Here is a 15,105-nt window from a genome sequence, read left to right on the forward strand (position 1 = left end):
CAGTAGGGCCCGATACTGGAAGTGGTGCTGGCCAAAAGCAAACCTCAGGAAGCATCTGTAGGCAGGGCAAATTGGAACATGGAAATACGCCTCCTTCAGATCGATGGATGCCAGGAAGTCCCCCTCCTGTATGGCCTCTATGATTGAGCCTAGGGATTCCATTTTGAAGTGATGATATCTCACAAACCTGTTCACAAACTTGAGATCTAGGATAGCCCTCCACAAGAGATCTCTCTTGGGGACTGCAAACAGAATGGAGTAGATACCTGCACAGCATTCGCCTGGCAGCACTGGTTCTATGGCTACTATGTCCTGAAGGTGCTGTATGGCTTCCTCCATTACCCTTTGCCTCGCCAGAAAGTGGGACGGGAGGCAGGAGAGGAATCTGTTTGTTAGAAGTAGCCAAAACTATTTCATAGCCATAAGATATGGGGTTTCTTACCAAAGATTCCATAGTAACATGTTGCCAAAATTCTGCAAAGTGAAATAATCTGCCTCCTACAGTATTGCATCTGTTGCCAACCTCCCCTTCCAGAAGCGGAGGAAGAGGGACCTGCCTTGCCCTGGAGCTGAAAATGACCCTGGAATCACTGCTTGGACCAGGAGCCTTTGGAAGATGAAAAATCATGGCCCCTCCCACCAGGTTGCATTCCTCAAAATGGCTGAAAGAAACACTATGGGGCAAATCTTCTAAACTGTCTCCAGTCCTCATTTTTATTTGTGGCTATGACTGACTTCCACCTATCCTTAGGATCCACCAATATGGATTTGAGTGCCTCTTCTCCAAACACCACTGTGCCCATGTAAGACGTTGTAGAGAAGTTGACTCGAGCCATAGCATTGGCATCCCAGTGCCAGAGTCTTCTGTGCTACCATACCTGCTGACACATCCAAGCTGGCATCGGACACAAAAGCTTCCAACTTGTGGAGCTTCACCAGAGTCCTTCTGATCTTGGCAGGATTGGGATTAGGGTTGTCCAGGAGCTCATCCAACCACATCATGGAAGCTCTAGTGAAAATGGACGCTGCTCAGGAAGCACGGAGCAAATAGGCTGTTGCATCACGGTTCTTACAAAGTGCAAAATCCAGTCGCCATTCAGACAGCTCCTTGAATTGGGAGTCCCCTTCTTTTGGAGGGAGAGACTTGGTAACCAAACTTGAAACTGGCTCATCCACTGCCAGAATCTTTACAAGATGCATAAAGTCTGTCACCAAGGAGTAATGTTTATTAGCTAAGCTGAAACCCATCTGACATGCAGAGGGTGAGCCTATTCCTCCTTTGCCAATTTATCGAGAGGATCTGGAATAGGAAGAGAATGCACTGTAGACTTTGGAGTTCTCGGAATTTTGGCTCCCTTAACTGGAGGAGGTGTAGGTTCAGACGAAGCAGATTGCCCAAGGCTTCCAGTGTCCTGTGAAAAAGTGGTAAAAAATCAGCAGAGTCAAAGAAAAGGTGAGAGGTATCCTCCTCCACCTCTGATTCACCACTCCAATCATCCCCTTCATCCTCCATTGGGTCTGCCACATCACCTGTAGCTCTGCCTCTCGCAACATGAAAGAGGTATGGAGACACTGCTCGACCTTCATCAGAATGGCAGTGAGAGGTAGTGGTCCTGGCGTTAAGTTATGCACGAAGCAGGAGTCAAGAACTTGTCAAGGCCAGACCCTGTGGCTATACTGGCAATTGAGGTTGCGACAGGGAGCCCAGCAACGCATCTTTCAACTGAGAGACAAATTCAGAAGTCAATTGCAACCCAAGCAAAGGTACTTGTGTGGTTGGCAGAGGGCCATGTTCTGGATTTGTAGTCACGCGATGTACTTGTTGAGGTAGTGACCTGGCAGCAGGGTTAAACTGAGTAGGAGATGAGGTGGGTATTGACTTACTGGCAGTGGAGGGCAAAGACCAGCAACTGTCGAACCGTAAGTGCAGGCACTGGAGGTGGTGAACCAAGGAGGGCTTCACTGGAAACCCATCAAAGTCCTCACCCAATGATGCAACAGGAGAGTGAAACAGGGCTGCCAACCTCTGTTGGCCTACAACAGGGGCCTCCAAATGAGCCTCCTCCACAGCAATAGCAGTCATAGTAGAAGATGCTTCCAGAGAGCTTGGAAGAGACACACATTGTGACCACCTGCCAGTCAGCTAAGCAGAGGAGTGCTTGGTCTTGTCGACAGCCTTAGAACGGGTCTTGGAGAAATGGTGCTGGGAAGCCTTGCGCTTTGGTGCCCTGGACCTCATAGCAGATTGAGATGTTGTGGTGAAAACACAATGCTGCTCCACATCAGAAGCTGATCAACAGAATCTGCAATTGGCGCTGGGTCTGCCATGGTATATATGCACACGGTAGAGAGGTACAGTACCTAAATTCCAACACACACACTAGAAGGGTGAGGTGAATCCAACACTGAGACACACGCACATGGTAGAAGTATGGCGATTTGAGGCCCCAGGCAATCACACATGGTAGAGAGGTGCACTACAGCCCAACTGTGGGTCAAATACAGTTGTTGTGGTTCTCTCTCTTTTATTTTAAACCTATACCCTCCCTACCTTTGGTCCGAAGAAGGGGGAGGGCAGGAGACAGACAGGATAACGGAGTTAACAGGAAAAGGAGCTATCAAAACTGAATGAATAACAAAAAGGGCGGGAAAGTGAAAACAAAATGGTGGACAGAAGAGACAAAGATCAGCAAAATGGTGGCCGAGAGAAAAGGGCAGGAAAGACCCAACTGGTCTGAGCTGTAGTCACAAGGTCCAAGAATATCGCCTCTGCCCCAGGCAAAAACGTAGCCAAGGGGTGGGGACAAAACATGAGACATCCGCTGCCACTGCGGCAAAAAGAAGAGGTGCAAGTAAGTGCCACTGCCCCCAGTGGCTGGCTGGAGCCACAATTCAAGGAGAGGGGATGGTACAAAGGATCTCCAGGGTTGTAGCCGCCAAGTCTATGAAGTAATGAAGCTAGGGGGAGTTAGGCCAGGAGACGTGTGGGACTGCAGCCGCAAGCCGCACAAGATAATTGAGCCGGCTAGGGACAAACAGAGAGATCTGCAGGGCCACAGTCATGAGCCCTGCGAAGGGGGTAGAAAGGGCTGGAGGTTCACTGCTGAGGCTGGGGAACTGCCTGGGCTTCAGCAGGGCTCAATGGGAAGAGAAATCACCCCCGGAAAACAAAAGCAAACACTCTCTCACAACTCCACACACCACGCACTCTCCACAGACAATCCTAGTCTCACAGACCAAAGCTCACTACAGAAAAGAGTAGGCAAGGATAAAGAGAACAGCCTCAGACAAAGGCAAGAATGAACTGGAGTGGGATCGTAAGGAGCAGCCCGTTTTGACTCTTGTGCATTCTTGCCTTTGGACGCTAGGAGGTGCCATAACCCACGTGATGGTATGCTACCTGGGGAAAATATATTTCACAATTTTGTAGTATAATTTATAGACATATTTTGATAGACATGCATTTTAAACTTGTATAGTATACTTTATACAACGAACTTGAAAAACTCTTGTTAAAGCATTAAAATTATAAGAATACTATAGGCTTTGCCTCTGCATGCTTTCTGTACCAACACACGCGTACACATACAGACTCTCAAACACACATAAATACCAAAATGTCCCCCCTGGGCAACTCCCAAAACAGTCCCCAGATATTTACCACTGCCCCATTTAGGCATCTTACCGGCCTCCTGCTTGCCCAGGCTGCTACTGCCACCCGCCCTTGACATCGGCTTCCTGCATTGTTACTGCCACTTGCCTGCCCCATGCTCTGCCCACCCACTTGCCAAATTTGCTTCTCTCACCCCCTTGTCTCACTTGCCTGCTGACGTATTATTAGATATTAGATATTTCACTCTTATTTTATTTTGTCCCTAGAGAGCCAGTATGGTGTAGAGCTTAAGGTGTTGGACTACGACATGGGAGACCAGGGTTCGAATCCCCACACAGCCATGAAGCTCACTGGGTGACCTTGGGCCAGTCACTGCCTCTCAGCCTCAGAGGAAGGCAATGATAAACCCCCTCTGAATACCGCTTACCATGAAAACCCTATTCATAGAGTTGCCGTAACTCAAAATTCACTTGAAGGCAGTCCATTTCCATTTTTATTTTGTCCCAATTATATCATTTCTTTGTACATATAAAAAGTGCCTTTGATAAAGGAATTTTTCCAAAATCCATTGGTCTTACTACAAACACATTTTGTAGCACCAGGAGTCCCCCACCCCCTGCTTTTTTGCCTAGCCTGTATGTGCATGAACTCCCAGTCTGATCTATTAAGCTTACAGATCATTACCACTGGCTAAGTAAGTGGAAGGACAAATGCAAAGACTGTCATTCTCCTTCATCCTCTGCTCCCTTCCCCTCCAAAAAAACCTCAAGTCCCATTTTGTGCCAGATCTCGGTGCACATATGAATAAGATGGAAACATGGAGTCGGAGTCTAAATAGATCCTGTTTCCTATCTTCTGCCCTGCCCACAAATTTACATACATAGGATTGTTTGTGAGAATGTAAACATGACGGTGTTTGATGATGCATGATCAGTGTAGACATATGCAGTTTTTCAAGACTGTGCATCAGCCCTGTAGCCAGCCTTCCTTGTTAGGTGGGGCAGCCACATTTCTAGTCGGGACAGCCATATTTCTAGATGGGGCATTTTGGGGGGGGGGAGGCATATAGCACCAGCCAATCCCACCCCTCCCACTGGTGGAGAGGATGTGAGGGCCATGCCTGTGGAAGGGAAAGGCTAGTTACATTCTTCCTCACTCCTCTGTCCACAGTGTGTTAACTTGCATGAATGAAGTTTAATCTGTTGAACTGTCTCACTCTTGAGAGATCCCCAGTAATACCAGACTCAAAAGCTTGACTTTGCCTATAGCTACCGTCCTCTTTCATCTGTGGTCTGTCCCTGTGTTTTGTTTCTTCATGAACTAAATTACTTTGGTAATGACAGCAAGTTCCTGAACTTGGCTTTGATGCTGCATTAGGTACCTCAGTTTTAGATTTCACCAGAACCATAAGTTAAGGGAAGGGCAGAGAGAAAATAAATACTTTAGAGTATGTTTGTTAACTCCTCCTTCTAGTCTTGTTCCTGACCTTTAGATTTTCCTTTCTGTTAGACAATCAAGTGAAAACTTTTTAACTGGCTGCCGTATAAAGAACTAAGTATTTGGAAACTAATTGTGAAAAGCAACTGGAATTTTTATTTTTTACTAGTTGCTGGGTCTTTGCTATCTGTTATGAGTTTGTTGGGTTGATTTTTCTGTCCAGAAATCAAGAAAAGGCTTCATGCTGAACTGCACATATTGGGAAAACCAGAAATTAAGCTGGAGATACAGCTAAGGTGGCCAGCCAGCCAGCCAACTGTAGCATACAAAGCCATATTTCTATTCCTCTAGGGCTGTTTTTATCCTTTGCCATCAAGTACTCAAGAAAAAGGAAAAAAGCCACTAGGATTGTAATTTTAATGAGTGCTTTAAAGAGTATAGGATAACTTAATAGTTACCTTCATTTCACCCTTTAGCAATAAGCACCTAGTCCTGCTCTACACATTATAATAACGATAGAATCAACTAACTCTTACTTCTTACTGCAGGCAAACCAACATGCTTCTTATTTCTGCCCAGCCAGCAGTACACAACTGATACTGAAAAGCAGAGCAAAGAAAAGTCCGAGGGGTAGAGTCTAACTTTAGCCTATAATACAAAGCTCGAATATTTAACTTTTCAAGTGTCATGTTATTATACAGGCGGGTTTTTTTCCTGGATCACTTAAGTAATTATAGGCGATTGTGATAATGAAAAATCTACCCTCAGTCAGTGAAAATCTTGAGTGAGCAGACTTTTGGGGACTCTTTCAGATGAGGCTTTTGCTGTGAATTTGCCCTACCTTATTCACTGAATTTTTCAGAGGGTCTTATTCTTAAACTGCTCTTGATCTTAAAATGGGTTGTCATTCTTTAAATGGAGATAGCCACTGTTTCTCGTGTCACAAGTTAAAAAGACAATTCCCCCTCCAAAAAAATCCAGGGGAGGCACAGCTCTGGGGAGGTGGTCCCATTCCCCATTCCCCTGGCTTCAGGGAAGCCCTGCATACATGCATGCATGTCTAAATGAGGAAAAGCATGAGAAATATATATGCATGTAGAGGTATTTGTGCCTCATTGTGCGAGGAAATGGAAAAAATTAAAGTGATTGAGAAAAAACAGGAAGCATGAGATGGAGGAATAAGAAAGGAGAAGGTTGACAAATGAACAAGACAAACATCTCACTTTTTGGGTCCTCCCTGCACCAAGATTTCTTGTAAGTCCCAGCTTATACGCAAAACAAAATGAGTAAATATATTATGCATGGACGTACAAAAGGACATTTTAAACATTTCAAAAGCGTATCATTTCCCAGTTACTTTTTCAGCAGATGTCCATTTGTTTTACCTTCCAGAGCCTCTTTGACCCAGCAGACAAAGTCCTTTTGGAGTGCAAGCTCCTCAAGGCACCTACGACGTGGTTCAGTGATGCCTTGCAACAGTTTCTTTACACGCATCAATGCAGGACTCATAGAGGAGAGCTTTTCTTGTTGAAAGGACTGGAATTTATCTACCTGAAAAGTATATGATTGAAAAGAAGTACTGCACATTAGGGATGTGCAAACAATGTGGCTTTGTTTCCACTGAATTGTCCCATTTCTCAGCCCCGCAATCTAGGATATCTACAGGAAATTCATGGATGTTTCAGATATCCTTCCTTTTAGGAGCTGCAGACATAAATCAGGCATCCAGTTACTTTCCCAAATCTGGTAACTATCCATTACTTTCAGAAGAATGCAGATCCCCATTCTTAAGTCTCAAGACTCTGCACACAAGAGTCACTTTTGTTTGTTTGATAGAAAGTAGAATGAATAAAATCAGACAGAAGGAGAGTTCAGTTGTTCAAACAAGGGGAACTGTGATACTCATCAGAAATTGAATCTGAGATTACCATGGCATCCATGCAGCAGGGTAACATTTATTAATATATATTTTCCCTTTGGGAATGATCTTTTCTCAACAAGGAATTATCCTACATTATAGAGGAAATTTTGTTGCTTGCTCCACCTACTGTAGATACTGCATGTAGGGAAAGGAAAAACCCCGGAACTAAGGAAAGTGGAATCCCCTTATCACTACAAGGTAAGCATCTATGGTTACAAATCAGTAGTGCTAATACTATCCCATGATGAAACATTTTGGAGACATTACTCACAATATAGGCACTGGGTGGCTACATGACATGGTAGCTTCCTGTAATCTATTGCAGAATACATGCAAGCCATGTGGGCAGATGATAGCCTATAGCACCCGTGCACATGTGCCTGGGTGCTATAGACTATCATCTGCCCACATGGCTTGCATGTATTCTACAGTAGATTACAGGAAGCTACCATGTCATGTATATCGCACCCTTCCTCCCAAAGGAGCCCAGGGTGGCAATGATGTAAATATCATTACATCCTTACTACTTCTGACTTGCTGTAGGAATACAGTGAGGTAATCTTGACCACATGGCAAGACACAACTAATGAATGCACATGCAGTTAAATTCATGACCTATCACCATGAGGAAAGCAGCTAGTTGCACCTGCCCTTCGAAATCCTGATTGTACAGGTTGCTACACATCTGTGCCACTAAGCAGTAGATACCACTGGGACAGATATTCATTGGCACACCTCTGACATACGAGGTCAAGGCAATGCAGACACACAAGGTGAAAGAAGACTCACTAAGCTTTCATGAAAGATTTAGGGTTGTATTCAACCAAGTGCAATGGTAAATGTTCCATCTGGAAAAGGATTTTTCCTTGCAATGGGGCATTCCCCCCGTGACCCCCAGTGGGAGTTCCCCCAACCCTCCCAAACAGATCTGGGGATGACACAAGAGGACACACACTGGAGAGGTGAAATTCCCTTGTGCTAGTACTAATCCTTGTCCTAACGCAAAACTTAGTTGAATACTGCCCTTATAGTTCAGTTAGTTCTTAGGGTTCCCACTGTATCGGAACTAGCCCTCCTCCTACCTAACTCTGGGGCATCAGGAACTGCCAAAACTAGAGACAGAATGTCGGGCAGCATGGAGATACCTTTTCTGCCAGTCAAAGTAGCTAATGTCCTTAGACGGTTGTTTTTTATTATGCTTTCCCCAGTAACACCATATGTGAGCTGAACCAAGCCATGATTTATCTGTACATGATTTATCTAATTCAGTAAGTGCATTTCCGTAGTATAACTGCCGTCTGTGGCAAACTGTATTTAGATGGTTCTGCAGTATGGGATGGAAATATACTGTTGCCCTTTCCAATATTACTCTACAATTATTCCCTAAATTAAATAACTGACGGTATCCGTGATGAATCTATTTACTGAAAAGATAGTTACTAACAGTTAGGCATCCCTGGAGAAACCATTCCACAAATGGGGTGCAACGACTAAAAAGACCTTGTCTTCAATGCAGACAAACCCAAAGCACTAAACTTTATGTGTATTCCACATTAACTATGCCTGTGATAATGTATAGCTTCCATTGAAAACTGCACTCTTAACAGCTTTTGAACAGAATGGAGTCATATAGTTTCGAAAACTTAGTGTACTGGATATGCCCTTTAATGGTAGTTTTAAATCAATATACTTACAAAGTTCAATAAATGCAGGAGGATTCTGAAGTCACCTGAGAGATTCAAACCTTCCTTGACCTTGTCAATAACCTTAGCAGAGTCCATAGCCAAATGCAACTCATGATATTGCTGGATTTGTTGAATCCGTTCAGCTATCCATTCTCTACCACCTTGATGCTGCAGATCGCACATAATCTGACAATCGTTTTTCAGATCCTCATAATGGTTAGTAAAATCCCTGAACAGTGTGTCTACCTCGGCAAACGTAAGCTCTCCAGATTTCAGACTATTATAAAGCCTACAGAATTCATTGTGACAAGGCTGAAATAAGGAGGAAGGCACTTCCTCAAGATTCATAGCAACAATGTCCTCCTCATCGATACAGTCCTCAGTACTGTTGACTAGCTTTTTGGCTGCCCACTCCCAGCAGTATTGGAAGACATGGCTATCTTTAGAATTATGCACAATTTCAGATATCTTCTTTAGGGCTGGACTCAGGTGGTAATATGTTTCTATTTTATCAGCACTCTGGGAAACTGAACGTCTCACATTCACAACATCATCCAATGCTTTTGAGGCCAGGTTTTCACTGTGCTTCTGCTCCATTTCAGCAATATCCACTGAAAAGCAAAGAGAAGCTCATAATTTGGTATATAAACTATTTTTCCACTGGTTTCGCCTTTTATCTTTCTGTATAATAGTTCACATTACAGCATCAAACACCAATCTGTGAAGTTTGGTTAAGAAAATAACAGTTTGCATTTGCGCTATCTTTCTACCCAGATCATCCTGCTTTTCTGACATTGGAGACTTCTGCTGCCTTCTCATTTCCCTTTTTGCTCTATTTCCACTCCCAAGCTTTAGGTACAGATTTAACAGGAATTACAAGTGGAAATTGTCGATGCTGTAGTTTTTAAATTATATATATATATTAAAAATACCTTTTATATAATCTTGCACCTTCCTGCACATGTCCAAGAGGGATCCCAACCATGTTTGCTCCTTCTTGACAGACAGTACTTCTTGCAGTCTCATCGCAAGCACCCCTTCTAATTTTGATTGGTGTTCTTTTTCTTCCAACAGTGAAAGACGCTTGCACTCTGGAATGGAAATTGCTAATTACAATCATCTGCACAATATCCCTTTCTTGTCTTTTTCAAACTTATATCTGGAACTTAGACCCACCATCTTCCAAAATAAGCTCTTAAAATTCCAGAGCTTTCCTGCTTGTCAATGGCCAGTTTTGCAAATAACATTAAACTATGATTTAGCACTACATGCACAAACCTCTTGGAACTCAAGAGAATGGAAAGTTGGACTTATTGTGAAGTGTCCTTCTGGTCAGCGGAGAATGGAGCAGACAGGAATGTGTTAACCCCTGCTACTGGAGGCAGAGTCAGCACTATAAAAAAAGTTTAGTTGGTAGCCAGCTGGAAGGGGGAGGAAACCTCCTGTTCTCCAGTTTTGGACTCTGCCAGTTTGAAGCCACCATCACCTGGGCCTGGAAAACTCTTGATTTTGCACAGCAGTCTGGACAGAATAGGTAGAGACGGGAAGGCATAGAGGAGTACCCGAGGCCAGGGGGCTGACAGGGCATCTAGATCCTAGCCTTGTGCCATGAAGTGGTTCAGTGGAGCATTCACCGATGAGACAAACAGGTCCCTGCATAGAAGCCCCCAATTACGAGTGATCTCTAGGTACATGTCTCGGTGAAGGGCCCACTCTCCCTGGTGGACTTGTTCCTGGCTCAGCCAATCAGCTTGTGTGTCCAGGATCCCCTGCACATGTATGGCTGAAAGGGAAGCCAGCTGTCTTTCCACCCAATGGAAGAGCAGGTTAATCTCCTCCTGAAGAGGGCCTGATTTCGTGCCCCTTGTTTGCAGACATGTAATTTGGGCATGATTTTGTCAGTGCATACTAGCACATGAGTCTGATAAATAAGAGGAAGGAACTCCTGGAGTGTTAGTCGGATTGCTCTGAGCGCCAACCAGTTGATTTACTGGCATTGCTCCTGCACTGACCACTTCCCCTTTGCGATGTTGGACCTCATGTCCATGGCGACTATCAAAACTGTCCATGGCAGGTAACGTATATAGCTTTTTGGACAGGGCATGAAGAGCTTTGGATTTGGCTGGATGATCCCATTCTTCCTTAACTATGTCCTTGAAGAACTTGGGAAAGGGAATGACCACCTTCTGATCCCCTTATCTGGGGAAGACATCTGAAGCTCCCTGTTCCCCTTCCTCTAGTTCCCCTCCTGAGGAGTTTCCTTAGAAGGGTCTAGCTGAAGGCAGGCCATACCTTAGAAATAAAAACAGGATCAGAGTCAGGAGAATACAGTCTCTTATGCACCAGGGATGGCATGAGGGAATCCTCCCCGAGAGTTCCCCCTCTTTCTTTTCTGAGTCTGATGCAGCAGATGATGGGGGCACCCTCCCCCCAGAAGCGTGGGCTAAGGGAAAGGCAGTCAGGCGGGAACCCAGAACTGGAGCGTCTCTTGAGTTTATCTTTGTGGGGTTTAGGCTTCTGTAAAGAGACCCTTCTTTTGCTCTTCCCCCTTCCTCTATCTGGGCTGGCATCCAAAGAGGAGAAGGAAAATGAGAAGTAATCATGGAGTGCTTGGAGCCTTTTTTCCTACATGCACGGGCCCAACACTTGGCTAAGGTAGCTCTGCCTCCCTCATCATGGCCTTGTTAAGCCAGACCAGTATGGCCAAAGAGGTAGAGGGCTTATCAAAATGGTGAGATTTGGTGCGCTTTTTTCCTGCAGGAGTCACGTGTGCATCTTCTCCTCCTCCCGGCTGAGTAGAAGGGAGCTGACAAAATGAAACTATTTCAGGCAGGGAGTCAGGCATGCTACCCACCGCTGAGGCGAGGATGACTAGGGGATTGCTTAACTGAGAAGCAGATTCCCCCTATTCAGGGACCCATCTTCCTTAGCTGATGCATGAAATGGGCTGTCTCCTTACCCCCCGGCATAGTTAAAATCCCAGCTGAAAAGGGAAGAGGCTGGGGCTGGAGCTGCCCTCCTCGGTAAGAAAAGCTTAGTGGCTTTACCTGAAAACAAGACGGCAAGGAGGCAAACTGCGTGTCACGGAGGCCAGTTGCCCCAGGGGGTTTCTGAATCAACAAAAAGCCTTGGATAGCGAGGGATCAATCCCTGCTACTCCCAGGCTCTTAAGCGGCAACACTCCTGAAAGCTTCCATCTCCTTAGAACTGCGGAAGAGCGTTCCAATAATGGACAGCACGGGAAGGCACGAGACAGATCCCGCCCTCCACCGAGATCCCGCCCTCCGCCGTGCCCTGGCGCTTCCTGCACCTCTTCAGAAAAGCAGTCCCTCTCTTCCTCCCTCAAATCTGGCTATTCACTTAGGGCGGGAAGTGAAAGAAGAGAGAGGCAGAAGTCCGTGTGCTGCAACTGCTGTTGATGATAAATTCTCTGAGAAGAGTAGATAAAATAACTAAACTGGCTCCTTATGGGGACCCAGGAGGAATAGGCTGACTCTGTCGCTCGCTGAAGGCAGAGACCAAAACTGGACAATGGAAGAAGGTTTCCTCCCCCTTCCAACCAGCCACCAACTTTTTTATAGTGCTGTCTCTGCCTGCAAGAAGAGGAGTTAACCCATTCCTGTCTGCTCCACTCCTCCACTGACTGAGAAGCTTCAGGCTTGAGTGCTTCCCACTCCTCCCCTCCCATGCTCAGGAGAAATAAACCATTATTCACTTTCATTTTCCATAATTCCTAACTTATCCTTATATATGAATTGTCATTTAAAATAAACTCTGGTCAACTGCAAAACACACTAACTTCAAACCACAGGTCATGAAGCTGATTAAGTGTGAACCAGCCCTATATTGTGTTTGTCCCAGTGTTCTGGCTGAAGCCTCAGATGTAAGGGAAGGGACTGCCACTACACACCGTCTCTCTCCTCCTCTTTGTTCTGCTTGACTCTATCCCTAGGAGTCATGCAGACAATCCTCTCTGGCCAGCCACCCCTGCTCCTATAAATACTGCTCCTTCTTCCCAAGATCCCATAAAACATACTTGTCTTCCATCTGTACAGTTTCAACCAGATTAATGTATTGCTTCCAGTTATAGCTGATGGCTGCAACTGAGCATATCTCAGTTGGCACCATAACCTGATGCCCTGCTCACAACCAGGCAAGTTGTCAGTCTCTCTCTTCTAGAGTAGTGCTGCTACTGTCCCCATGCAACCCCCAGTGCAAGCCACTGAAGAGCATGAGCTACACCAGGAATCAGTCCATTATTCTATCTCACTAGGCTGCAAAAATCAATAAATTGGATAGACTATTTTTTTAAGAAAGAGCAAAATATGTCCTAATTTTTTTGTAACTTTTAAAGAATACAATGCTTATAAAACGCTACATATAGCAAGCACTATTTTAAAATATGCATTCTCCCATCTTTCACACACAGAAGGAATGCTTCTCCTAACACAACGGCCTAGTTTGAATGTCATGGTACGCCAAACTATGGCTGACCAGGACTGTGCAAACATTTGTGGTCCTGGAGAGGGGAAACATTAGCTATAGCTCATGGTTAATGAGGAAAGAACTTAACCATGACCCTAGGTTCAGATAAATCACTAAACCAAACCCTGGCTTACCTTAGCATGACATGGGAGTAAAAAATATCAGGGAGAAGCAAAGGGGCTGCAAGCTTCTCTCCAGGAGCCCACAGGTCCACATGGTCCCAGTCAGCCATAGTTTGGCTTATCATGACATGCAAATGAGATCAATGACTGCTACATGTGTATATCAACCAAAAACAAAGCAAGTATGTTTGCTTCAGAAATACTGTTTTAAACCATAATAAAATTTAAATTTATGTTAAGCTGATCATATAAGTTTTAGCTGATTAACATTCACTTAACATTTCTTTAATTGGATTTCAGTCCTACATTTTACCAATCTCCGTTTATATATATAGAATAAATAACACTTACTTAATTCCCAAATGGATAGGAATTGTTTCTTGTGCTTTAAAATTAGCTCCAAATGTTTGACTAGGATATGGCCTGTCATGAGCTCATCAGAAACATTTGTATATACAGAATCAGCGCTGGCCATTAGCTCTTGGGCTTCACTGGTAAGTTGGTCCAGAATGTTGCCACCCACACCTGTCAGATCAATCAAGTATTAAAAAAAACAGCCTTTTGTTTTTAGGGTTTAAAAGTTCTTCATCCACCAAGCAAAATAGAAGCAATTGCATGTAAGGTGATCACTTTGGGTTTCCCCACTTCTCTCTCCCACCTACACCGTCTGGAAGTTTGCCACTCTAGTTGCAAAAATCGTGACCCACTCCTCCCCTACCCCCAAAAAGAAATACAACATAAAAGAATTCTAATGGTCTGTAACAACATACTTTTCCAATACATGCAAGCCGTATGTTTCAGCATAAGTCCTGTAATAGTAAATAATCTCCTGTGCTCTATTAGGTATTTCCCCCTGCCTTCACAACTTTACCAGTTAAAACACTAGCTATACTTACCATTGAAGATGAAAAGATGCTTTATGTCTGGCCAAACAAGCAGATGATTCAGCACACATCCCAGATCTGTTATAGGCTTCCCTGCTTCATCAGTCGGCCATGATTTTGTGATAGCTGCAGAAACAAGTTTACCCAGCTTGCTCAGGTTGTAAGAAGATATCAGGTCAAGGAGATTAATCTGTTCCTACATTAGACACAAGAATATGTGCAGCATTCAACAGCAATGAGTTCATACAAATCAATTTCACAAATTTGCTAAATCATTTAAATCCTTAAAGGTTTACTATTCAGTTCACCATGCAGCCCAGCCCAACAGATTCAAAAGGGACTTGCTTTCACAGAACTGCTCAGTAAGATTTGTCAAATAATTTGTCCTCCTTTCCCAAAGGGTAAATTATTTGGCAAAAGAAGTTCATTTACATTTGATAAACACCTCAAACAAGTGAGATCTGGACAGGAAGACAGTTGATAATGACTTTGTAATCCATATTTCCTAGTATTGTCACTGAGTAGGGAATATTCACAAAGAATGGTTACGCTCTGATGGCAATCCAGGGAGTAAAGTTTGTTACCTGTGACTTATTGAATCACACCCCCATTACATTTACTCCCAAGCAAGCACACGTGGGACAGTCTCAACAAACCAACAGTGCTTGGAAAATCAGAGGATTTCAGATACACTACCTGGTATGCTAATTTGATAGCTTCAGTGGCACAGTTTTCAAAAACTTTGCTAATCATAGGGTCAAGTTGTTCAATTTCCTCACAGCAACAGCAATAGGCTTTAATCTGTTTAACAGCAGTTTCCTGTGGGAAGAGTAAAAGAAAAATAAAGCACTTTCTCTGGTTACAGACATTTATGATGATCACATAAGGAAAACATGAAAGGGAAGTAATTTAGGGCAATAAACTAAAAGCAAGGATAATTTTTGTTACATTATTGCAA

At 44.1% G+C, this 15,105-nt stretch overlaps 1 protein-coding gene across 6 annotated transcripts in view; it reads right to left on the reverse strand.

Moving 5' to 3' along the window:
• Positions 1–15,105, reverse strand: part of RNF213 (ring finger protein 213) — a 231,935-nt gene that overhangs the window by 161,082 nt on the left and 55,748 nt on the right. For all 6 annotated transcript variants that reach the window (XR_009761276.1, XM_061615791.1, XM_061615789.1 and 3 more), the window contains exons 16-21: positions 14,844–14,966; positions 14,160–14,343; positions 13,615–13,788; positions 9,589–9,747; positions 8,666–9,267; positions 6,436–6,601 (exon numbers count right to left, since the gene is read on the reverse strand). Coding sequence is in view for 5 of the 6 variants with exons in the window: in XM_061615791.1 (XP_061471775.1) it covers positions 6,436–6,601; positions 8,666–9,267; positions 9,589–9,747; positions 13,615–13,788; positions 14,160–14,343; positions 14,844–14,966 (1,408 nt within the window). In the remaining variant the exon portion in view is untranslated. The remainder of the gene's footprint in view (positions 1–6,435; positions 6,602–8,665; positions 9,268–9,588; positions 9,748–13,614; positions 13,789–14,159; positions 14,344–14,843; positions 14,967–15,105) is intronic.

Source organism: Rhineura floridana, chromosome 3 (assembly GCF_030035675.1).
Source record: "Rhineura floridana isolate rRhiFlo1 chromosome 3, rRhiFlo1.hap2, whole genome shotgun sequence".
Classification (NCBI taxonomy): Eukaryota; Metazoa; Chordata; class Lepidosauria; order Squamata; family Rhineuridae; genus Rhineura; species Rhineura floridana.